Source organism: Notothenia coriiceps, unplaced genomic scaffold (assembly GCF_000735185.1).
Source record: "Notothenia coriiceps isolate Sejong01 unplaced genomic scaffold, NC01 NC01_scaffold00008051, whole genome shotgun sequence".
NCBI classification, from domain to species: Eukaryota; Metazoa; Chordata; class Actinopteri; order Perciformes; family Nototheniidae; genus Notothenia; species Notothenia coriiceps.
Window position 1 is genome coordinate 151,122 of NW_011340752.1, and position 11,699 is coordinate 162,820.

The 11,699-nt window shown below is 41.6% G+C and overlaps 1 protein-coding gene across 4 annotated transcripts in view; it reads right to left on the reverse strand.

Annotated features, from left to right (window-relative positions):
* Positions 1–56: 56 nt before the first annotated feature.
* The window catches only part of LOC104944428 (rho GTPase-activating protein 44-like), a 76,524-nt gene continuing 64,881 nt past the window's right edge, over positions 57–11,699 (reverse strand). For 3 of the 4 annotated variants that reach the window (XM_010769958.1, XM_010769957.1, XM_010769956.1), the window contains 3 exons: positions 8,709–8,821; positions 7,361–7,744; positions 57–5,458 (listed from right to left, as the gene is read on the reverse strand). In XM_010769958.1, the coding sequence (XP_010768260.1) occupies positions 5,301–5,458; positions 7,361–7,744; positions 8,709–8,821 (655 nt within the window). In that variant the 3' untranslated portion in view covers positions 57–5,300. Of the gene's footprint in view, positions 5,459–7,360; positions 7,745–8,708; positions 8,822–10,790; positions 10,848–11,699 lie in introns of all 4 variants that reach the window. The other variant, XM_010769955.1, reaches the window with a different exon arrangement.

Below are 11,699 nucleotides of genomic sequence, written 5' to 3' on the forward strand. Positions count from 1 at the left end.
GTTTATGTGAAATAACAGTGACACCACATTTGCAACAAAGGCACAGAAACTCCAGGTAATATAAAAACATTTTTTAATAGTTTCAACATTCGGATGAGGTTAATTTTAATTCTATCTTACTGTACACTGTGTTCCACTCGGTGACCGGGAGATAGCTCGTCCAATAAAAAGGCATTTCCTCAAAACTTTAAAGAGTCCACAGCGTCACTACAGTTTCACACAAATCACTTTGAAGTCTCAAAAGATTCCTTGATCACTCATGTGTTCCCTTTTTATTTTGGCCCCCATTAATTGGAACATAAGCAAAAACAAGGAAAGAAAAGAGGATTGGAGATGGATTTTTGCAATGGCTGCATGCACCACAGTGTAATCTACAATAGTTTGGGTTCAAACAAATGCAGCATGGTTTTTTCTTGCTTGCTATATGATTTTCTTGAACTTTTCTAGAGATTGTAGTCCTTTGAAAGCGTAGTTTTCTGGGCACAAACATAATGACAGCTTGATTTCCTGACAGGGATCTCTGTTCTGAGCCAGATGTGCTTTTCTTATTTGCTATAGACACTGTATAAACACAGAAGATACATGGGGGAAACAGTAAATCATAATGGTTTCAAAACAAACTGGTGGAAAGTTGACTAAAAAAGGTCAAAGGGCACCACTAAATTCTTCTTCTTCTTTTATAAAGGTTGATCTATTCACTTATAAAAAATAAATACAAGCACATTTATATAGGACCAAAGATTAGACACATTTCATAGGCATGGTTTAAAAAAGCATGCTGCCGAGTTTCACACATCGAATCAAACGCCCCCCACACCTCCCGACCCAAAACGGACACTTTTGATCAAATACCCCACCACCCTCTTTTACTTGAGAATATGTCCACAACACAAACAGTCTGCCTTCATCACGACCTATGAGGTGAACATCGTCTATCACCAATACATTCCACCTATTCATGTAAAAAAGGCCTTTCGTCTTTTTAGTGCTCAAAGGGCATGCTTGCAAAAGCTGTAATACTGGAGACTGTCTCCCGGCTGTCTCTTGCTCGACAGGGTTATTGTTAATAAAGTTGTGTTTGATGAATACTGTATGTACAAGCCTTAATCTGAAACCCTTTAGTACAAAACGAAGAGCAGCACATTGTAACACAGAAATCCAGACAAAGACAGGACACACCATTCACTTCAGCACAGCCAAATTGTAACAATTACTTTCTAAAGAAAAGAAAAAGAAACTCCTATTTCTAAACACTGGCATAGATGCTGTATCGATTGAAGGGTCGGATTGGATCATTGGTGTGAATTGTAGCACAGCTGAAACATGAGGTCGATTTTTTTGATTGACAGAAAGTGTTACTTTGATAACTTAGAGCAGAAATGCCAGACATTTTATCGGAAAAAAATGTGTTATTCACAGCCCTTAAATATCCGGTTGTTTCTGTGCCTTGGAAACTTTTTTTGCAGGTTCTGATTTGTTCTTTTTTTATCTATCACATATCTATCTAAGGTTACTGTAAAGATCTTAGTTTTAGTTTCGCTGGCAAACTAAAAGACAGCGGTGCAACAGTTTCATGCAGAGTCTCTTTTAACCTCTCAAACCCTGCGTTACAGCTGCAGGTTGTTCGGACAAGCTTTGTGCAAGCCCACAGAAAGTTATTTGACATTTTAAACAAGATCCGCACATTTAGAGAAATATCCAATATGCTGGATTCTCTGTTGGAACATCTTGAATTCTCCATTTGAAGAAATGTAGTATCATGTAGCTGCGAAGATGTGTTACAACAAGCTAATACAGAAAGGCAATATTATTGAACTGCAAAGCTAAAATGAGGGTTCAAGAGGTTAATTCTTATCTGCAACACAAGCACTATCAGCAGCTTTTATTAAGTAAATCTAAATCTAGATTAACCTTGAGCCTACAGTTTTTTTTTGTGTGAATGTGGCGATATTGTGCTAGAACCAGCGACATTGTAATATAATGTTCATCGACATATTTTTCAATGCAGTATTTTCATATATCTATATATATATATTTGATTTCTCCCCTGCCACTATATACAGAACTGGTATGTACAGCGGCTCACTATTTACAAAAGTCCTGTAAGTGATATTTGAAAGATAGAGGGTGCAGAGCAGCACAGTGACTTTGAGGCCATGTGTAGTGGATGTTTTCAGGACATTATGGAGAGTCAAATCTGGATGGGTCATGGTGAAACCCCCCAAAAGGCAAATAACAAACTGCTGCTGTCGAATGCAAACCTTGTTACTCCAGTTTTATTGATTTTCAAGTTTTCTGCTTCCTGAAAAGGTTTCGATGCGACAGCAGGGAAATTCTGGTCCCATGTTTAGTTTTTTTTGGATGAGATTCATGTGTAGTGGAAACAATCACAACTCTTCAGACCTAGTAAAAAGTATTCAGAAATATATCTGTATAAATACTCTCATTAAAATAAACACATACATATCTTTGCACTTGCCTCTGGTTCACTTATATAGACCGAAAATACCAGCATCATCAGACAGGGGTCTTGGGGGGGGGCTGCCAGAGATAAAGGTGTGCTTGTTTTTACCACTGAGGCGACAAAAATAGCACCTTTTTTTCAGGGAGTGTGACTGTTTTCAGTTGAGATATGATAGGACGTTATTACACCTCAGGACAGGAGGATGAGATCTCATCCCGCTCAGCTGAACAACACCTCGCTGGGAGGACTCTGCAGAGGTTTGGCGTCACAGAGGGAGCCTGAAGGGTGCCGTCGGAGCTCCTGTCTGTTGAATGCCTGATCTTTACTTTCTAAAAAGACCCTTTGATTTTACTTTTCATAAATGTGTGTCTTCCGATCATAATTCACAATTGTTGTGTCCCTTGCTTTATCATTTGCTATTCAAATATTGTTATCACTTAGTGGTTGGCTCTTCATATTTATTCCAGCAGTATGATAGAGTAAGGGGCCCTGTGGAGTTTTTGATCAGTAGCAGCGCTTTGGGACTACACTTTGAGGTGGATACAGATGATATTTTCACTTAGCTTGAATAATTTCAAAACAGATCTACTTATCTTCTTATTATCATTTAGATTGATATTGAAATTGCGACATTATTCACGATATTGGAGGGAATTATTTTTCAATAACTAAATCATCACATTTTGCTAGGTTCTGTAATAAAGATTTTCCAAAAAACATCATTAGGATGATCAGCATTTGCCAGGACATCTCTACAGCAACACAATACAGTGACATGTTAAAGATAGTATATTGACACATATAACAAATATTGTGTCCATCGCAATTTGGATATTTAATTCCAAATTGCGATTTCAGCTCTTATTTGCAAAACTGATTCAATGAAGGTGGGACACAAATAACAGTCCCCTGCCGATGTTGTGCAATTCCACTGATTTGGTGGTCACAGCAATAAGCCCTCAGAAGCAGAGAAGTAGAAAACTGCGAGGACATACGCATCGTACTCTGCTAAAGGAAGGATATTCTTTCAATCGCTTTGCTTGTGTCTGGTGAGAGACACTAAATGTGAGCATAACTTCTGTTCATTTACAAGAAAACTCCACAGGACACCTCTAAGGAAAGTCCATCCCACAGAGCAGGAGCCGTGGTCCTGCCAATAGATAACAGCTGCTAACAGCTTCATAATTATTCATTTCAGCAAATGTCCCCGTGGCACACTCCAGGCATCATGGACTCTCTGTGGACCCTGCTCCACAGTCTGCAAACTGGAAATGACTTATTACTTATCACATGGAGTTTTTCATTTCCAAACCCTTTCAATTTGTACCTGTATGTATCTCATATGTTTAATAGAGTTCTGACAGCATCTGTATGCTATCTGGAGGAAATGGTATCTTTATAGCTCTTTAGACACAAAATAGGATTTGATCTGATTTAAAACCTTAATTGTATCATATATTCTGAAAATGTACAATATAAACAATAAATATTCAGTGATTGATATCCTGATTGATGTAAATACAGATGAGAGTGTGATTGTTTTTTTTTTACCTCTTTGCAACCTGGTCGTTTCCTAAATCTCTAAAACATGCATTCCTGTTTAAGCGCCACGACACCAACAGTGCAACATCAGATAGTACCACACACACACACACACACACACACACACACACACACACACACACACACACACACACACACACACACACACACACACACACACTTTCCAAAACGGCACACTCACAGTGAACGCTCAGGCGGGACACATACTCAGGGTTGTTGCCTCCACAGGCATTTCAACTGATACCCCTGAGGGATGAAGAGGAATGTGAGATGGGAAACAAACAGGAACAGGAAGAGTTGGCAGGACAGATGTACAGTACTTCTTAAATTCACTCAGGAGAAGCAGCAGCAGAGCGCACTCATCCCTCCCAGCAGCCTTTAATAACACATTATGTAACAACTCCAGAACATGTAGTGCATTTCCACTTCATGTAATAACAGCAGCATTTTGTAAAGTCAACAGCTTGAATGCAAAATGTAAAACGTTTACCCGCATTTTAATGTTAATTATTAGATACTAAAGTGGTATTTGCAAAAATATTAAGCTATTTTATTAATTGAAATGTAAAATATAAATTATATGGTAACCAATTAAGTCTTCATCTGTTCTTTAAAGAAGGCCAACATTGCATTTGTAGATTTGACCAATGAAATATAATCTACCTAACTAATTGTATATTTGCAAATGAGTCAGTATGCATATTACACTTTTTTGGAATGAAGACGTGCATTTAGGTTTGTAATACTTAGATAATGTATTATTACCTATTAATGAATAAAAGGGTTCCGGGTTTTCGTTATAAATGTATTTGTTATAAAATGCGGAGAAATTAATTACATTTTGTGCTCAGGCGGTTTTTTACAAAATGTTGCGGATTATTACAAAATGACACAAAAATGTGTGAAATCTTTCCTGGTTGTTAAATATTGTGTTATTACATAATGCCTTTTCCAGTCTCGTGTGTGAAGTTAAAGGCAATATTGCAAGTGAATCAAATAAGGCAAAAATAAACAAAAAACATTAATAATAAAAACAAACAGTAAACACAAAATGTCAAAGTATGTGTTGTCCCCTGACAATATTGTCGCCATCGCCTCATGTGATCCGGATTTATTTTGGGTATCTTTTGTTGTTTTCTCACAGTTTCACCCCTCTGGAGTACAGTGAGGTGTGACGATGAGATCCAGAGCGAGGCTGTAAGTAATCCAGTGGGAGAAGTGAAAAGGTCAATGTATGAGTGTGTGCCAGGGAGGGGGGGGGGGCTCAGTGGCGTCATAGCACTGTGCTTTCAGACTCTTCCTCCGACTCGGCTCTGAAGCCCGTGGGTTCACGCAGTGCCACCGAGTTCCTGAAGGGGGAGATGTGGGGCAGGTCGAAAATACAGTTCAGTTCCACGTCGATGATGGGGATGTCCAAGTTGCAGAGACAATCTGGCAGGGCCAAAACACAGACAGGAAATCAGCGAAAGAGAGTGAAATGACAATACAGTTGATGTGGGTGAAAGAAAGCTGGATGATGGTACACACAGCAGGTGGGTCATTATAAACTCAAACCATTGAACCAAAGTATGAGAAAAATAAAAACAAAGCATGAAAGGGGTGCACGATTTACAAGGTGCACAGTATGTCATGGGGGTGTCTGCATACTTGCTTTTGACCATGTAGTGCATTTATTTTTAATTAGTTTAAATAGATAGTAAAGACTTTTTCAACTTCACTTTTTTTATCACAATACTGAGTTCAATGCTCGCCCAGCGCAATAGAAATGATTACAATTACATCATTTTATATAGTTCCATGCAAGGTGAAAATATACTGACGTTTAATCCTTATAGCATGAGTCAAGCTTTAGGAACCGTAGATCCCACGATGCTAATATCTGTATCGACAAATCCCCTATCTATATACCCATTGCTAACACCTGATTCAGACATGATCAATGATCAATATAAAAAGGCTAGTCAATCCAGTGAACACTGTCGGACCCAGACCATGAGATGACAGTGTAGTCATCCTTGTGTATCAACTAATATATTGACCTCAGTTTTGATGCAACAGTGTAACATGTGTGATGAATATCTGCACAAACAGGAAGTGTGCAGACTGAACAGCGATGGTGAGGGCAGTGAGGCACAACACTGCGGAGTTGGAGGGGAGGGTATGGGGGGGCATCTGGAGCAGGGCATTATGATTGGGAATCCTGAGGGCAGAGAAGGTTGGAGGTTTTTGGCGACCGCCCCGGTCTGTTTAGCCATGCATCGCATCAATCTCAGCCGCCATGCAAAGGCTGAAACAATGGGTTAAAGCTGGTCTGAGGACAGCGGCTGTATAGAGTGCTGCAGGATGACTCCTAAAACCTGGAAATGAGTCAGCGCTTTGCACTTCAGGTTCCCTAGTCTCATAGTCAGGGAATAAGAAAAAGAAGTATGTCATCCCTGCAGCACTCTACATACATAATGAAAGGTAATGTACAATAAGGAGTGCATTAAGAGTGAGGCTGCCATCAGACAGAAGCCTGATCTAATATCTGCATCTACTGGCAACCTCACCCTACTGAGAGCTTACTCCATGGCAGGGGGGTTGGAGGGGTGAGGTGTGAGGCTTTAGCACAGGAACTCCTGCTTACCCTAAAAGTCCCTCTCACACATAGAATCACACTGAACCTCTCGGCTCATACCGCTGTAAGTGAGACAACGAGAGCAGTCGACAAGAGGGGACAAGTACAAGAAAATACAGTTGAAACTTACAGAGGTAAATAAACAGGTAAAAAGAGTTAAATCCAGAAACAGCCAACATGAAATAGACATATATTACCATATCATATATAAGGATGATTTTCAACAAGTCCCATGAAAAGACACCATTTGAATTCCCTACCTGTAAAGACTTTTTTTTATGTGTTTTTGGAATGCATAGATTGAAAACAACCAAACTGACTTAAATTAACTAATCTAATCTCGACTAAACTAATCTAAACTGAACTATACACTAATCTCAAGTAAACTAATCCAAACTAATGATTAATTCAACTGCCAGGTTGACATTTTGAAAAGTCAGAAATATACTGTATTAGTTTATGGTAACTCAGTGATAACATTGAATCAATAATTCATTCATAAATGTATGACCTGTTAAATAATCTTGTAAAATCTAGTTGAACTGAAGCCAAATTATAATTTATGCAAAATAACAAAATCATACCTTAGAATAACCAGTAATTAATGGACTAAGGTAAATGCAGTGAAATCAGAGTGCGTATTGCTAAAAATACTTCAAAGCTCTACTTGAACACAACAGGTGTACACGTGTACAGATCTGTATCATACACCTTACCTGTGGACATGCTTTCCCCAGGAGACAAACCATCCAGGAGGCCTGAAGAATGATCCAGGGGCTGGGGGCTGGTGCCGGGCGTGCTGGGGGGCTGAGGGGGGGGTAAACTGGGTCTCTGCCGGGGCGGCTTGGGGGTGGGCCTGGCCTTGGTGAGGGTCCCGGCCAGTGAGGGGGGAGAGGAGAGAGACGGGGTGGAGGCCAGCTGGATCTGTCCCGGGGAGCCGATGGTGGCGTATCCCTGCGGGTAGCTGAAGCTGTACGGGGAGGGGGTGCTGGGGGGGGTGGGCGACAGGCTGACAGGGGACGGCTGGCCTGTGGACTGGTCCGACATGGCTCCTGACTGGCAGTACGGGACTTTGGGGGGGATCGGGGCCAGCTTCTTTGCTGCAGAGAGAACAGAAAAACATGTTCCTGTTATATAAATATTACAAAACTGCAGTGAGATGTTACACCTGTTGAGCAATATGGAGCAGAGCCACTACTGGAGAGCAGCTGTCAAAAGAACCAGTTTGAAGAATAACGACAAAGCAAGAACAGAAAAAAAAGGATTTAAAGGTCACCTAAATTGCTATTTTTAGGCAATAGCATATATAGGTCTCCGATATATAAAAAACATGGCTATGAAGTGTTTTGCTCAAAATACCAAACTGATCACCCATTCTAGCCATGCCTCATATCCCTCTATTTCACTTCCTGTTTCAAAAGTGCTGATTTTGGGTATAAAGCTTTAAAAAAAAAAAAATGTATACAAAAGAAAAGGAGGGGGCTGAGCTCATGCGGCAACCGGCAGCTACTGTCTAAACTAAACATTTCCGTGATGAAACGCCATATCATGGGTTATCAAGGATTATTTCTGAAACAGTATGGAGCTCAAAGGCTTTCTCTCTTGCCGGTTATACCACAAGGTGAGTTCCTTTTTATTTCCTGCTTCTTCACACACATGCTCTCCAGTACAGGTTAGCTCTGAGTGTTAGCGATGCTAATGTAAACACCGACCATACATCCAAAACAGTCGGGCATTGTTTCTGATAGCAACGTTTCTGATAGTGCCGTGGGTCCACAATTCCGATATTACGTCATATCGGACGCAAATCTGGATCAGCTCCGTTGAGATTTGGGTACGGAGGAAAAGAGAGAGGGTTTTATTTTCTGACGCTGCGTGAGTTCCCTGACACACCGGGGACACATATGTATGTATAAAAGACATAAAAAAGTGCATTTTGCATGATAGGTCCCCTTTAAGAGGTTTTGGATTATTTTAAAGATATTATCATAAATGAGTAACATGACAAATATCGCGACCGCCCTAGTTTAGACTAATGGAGGGGTCAGCGCTCAGCCTCATTACCTCTCCTCAGGGTGTGGGGGCTGTGATCAGATGCACTAGAGGTCAGCGTCCCCTGCAGTCCCTGCAGTCCCTTCTGTCCAATCACTGGAGACAGCTCCTTGTTCTTTAGAGTACTGAGGACACATTGAAGGAGAAAAATACACACAGGAATTACAATCATGCTCATGCATCTATCTTCTCTTTAATAACATGCCATACAAAATATGAGAGGACCCATAGTTCAATGTCAAGTTGCCTGAGTGATCACTGTCACAGGCCAACATGTAGTACACACACTGCAGGGCAGCAGAAGCACTTCAAAAATCCCAAATAAACTGTAATGGCTTAATGGATTTTCCTTAATGTTGCAGTGCAGTGCAGCCAGAATGCCAATGGGAGGGCGGCCTGAAGGTAAAAAATCACCAGTTTACTCAGCGGATGAGGCATGAATGACTGAGGCTGCTGGGATTTAAAGATGGAGTGGAGCAATGCACATGGGCATCCATGGGCTTAATTTCAAAGTCTACATAAATTGGGCCTCATGCTGGAAATTCACTTGAATTCCTCTTATAATTTCTTTTCATTTTCACTTAAGAGAAGAAATAACAGAAGTCCCCTCCATTTGAATCAGTCCATGTCTGCTCTGATCATGAATTGGAGGCATGTGGTTGATTATTGACATGGCAGGTGTTCTGCCATGAGCAAACACTAATCATTCAATCACTCTGATATTGAAGTTTTGTTTTCTCAAATTCTAGTATGTCTCCTTATGTTGGACAGACCATTTTTGTACTGCTAACACAAAATGTTTTTCTTGTCTTAGTAAAAGTGCCCCTCGGCTGCTTCCAACATTTTCTCTTATCTAAGAGTAGAGTAAGAAATGTGTAAATCCCAGAAATCAATGGGTACCTAGAAAAGAGAAAAGAGGAAATGTGTTATCCTAATCACTTCCTGCATGAGGCCCATTGTGTTGCTCTGATCTTGCAGTGACAGTCTACCACTCAAGGCTCACTGGTATGACTCATTAACGCCCACTTTTTATAATGGTATGCACCGAAAGCCTTCCATTTCCTTTGTTGCCTGGCAACCACCTCCTTAATATCCTGGCAACATGGAAAGTTATGGATTGCATTTATGGCAATTATATGAAAAGATGGATGGATCTGATAATGGAGACCCTAAAGAGCATAGATTTTCCTTGACTGACGGATACACTACGGAGGGAATAAAAGAGAACAAAGAACAGGGAGCTGCTGGGAGGATCTTAATCTCACATACTCCCCTCTCCTCCTCACATCATCCCTCTTTCTTCATGTGTGTGTGAGCTGTGTTGGAAGTTGGAGCGAGTTCAGCAGGCTTCTGTATTTACCTAGTCAGCTTGGCTCCTCTCTCTCGGCTACAGGCTGCCCATGGAGGGGGAGCAGAGAGGGGGGTGTTGGGAGGTTTGGGGGAGCCAAGGAAAAGATCTTGACGAGTAAGAACGAGCGGGGGTTTGATGTAAAGGGTGGAGCCATTCGCTTCGGACAGGGCCGCATGCGACACATCGGGCAGGGACGCCTGTTTTGGCAGGTGCAAGGAATTGGGTTTGGGGTTTGAGTTGACGTCAAGCGGCTGGGGGGACGGGCTGAGGGAGTGGGGGAGCGTGGGCGGGCTGTAGCCACAGCGGCGGGAGGGAGGTGAAGGGCCGGGGGGCACAGAGTCGGGATTAGGAGCAACGGGACGCATACCCAGAGGTGCACGGGTGAAGTGATGGTGGTGAGGGAGCGAGAAGGAAGAGCAAGAGGAGGATGAGGAGGAGGAGGAGGAAGAGGGGTAAGGGGGAGGCGGCCTCTCCTCCTCAGGGGAGGGGTAGGCGTAACCGGAGTCCGACCAATTGGAGGATGCATCATCCGAGCTGCAATGATAAACACGTCAATGTTTCATGGGGTTCGAGCTGCAGAGCTGAGTGCAGGGAGGCATTACAGCTTAAGACTGAGAGCTGTGGGATTTATTGTTAGGAGAGTTTAAGTTTGGGAGGAAATCAGGCGAATATTATTTATTGTGAGAACAGAGGAAACAATATGGAAGAAATGGGAAATAAAATCAAACTGAAAAGTGAATCACCTCATCCATTGCAGGGCTTTGCGACAATGGACTGTAAAGCTGTTAATGATGCTTGGACTAATGACAAAAAAACAAAACAGATATAGTTCATGCACATGCAGCAATGAAACACTCAACTATGTCTGAGCTTTTCTCAACTTTGTTTCCACATGTTATATGAAACAACCTAAGGACAAGAACACATCTTAACATGATATAGAGTTACACCACTCAGGCACAACATGTTTCTTCCAGATGTGGCTACTTTATGAAAGAATTAGAGATGAGAAATGAACACCAACTTAAAAAGGGACAGTTCACGTGAAAATGAAAAATACATATTGTTCCTCTAACATGTAGTAGTATTGATCAATCTAGATAATAATAAAACAACTAAAAGACAATAATGTACTTCTCTCTGAGTGGTGATATTGTTTCAGCATGCAGTTTAGCAGAAAGAAAATAGTTCCTATATCAAACTGCTCAGTCAGTGGATTATCTCTAGTAACTGGGCCATTGATGTTTAATCAGCTAATGTATTTGTTGGCCCTTGTAAGCAGCACATGGAGGTTCCATCTAGTTCCATTATAATTAGAGAAGGGAGTCGATATCTCCAAAACTCGACAGCTAGCATCAACACAATCTAGATTGAATAGCACTACAGGTAAGAGGATGAATGGGTATTTTACATTTTAGGGTATTACATTTTGCCCTTTTTAAAGCAATGACATCGTTTGACATGACATGCTTCATCCGAGGTGAGACACCGGGGTTCATACAGAGGTGGGGACGAGCATTTTGTGGGGGAAAACAGCAAGAGACAAGAATAACGTGGAGCAGACGGTGCTGTATGGGGGTCAGTTGCAGGGCACGCGGGTGGGTAGGGGAGCAGCAGCAGGTGGGAGGAGGTTAAGGCTAGGGGGGGGGGGG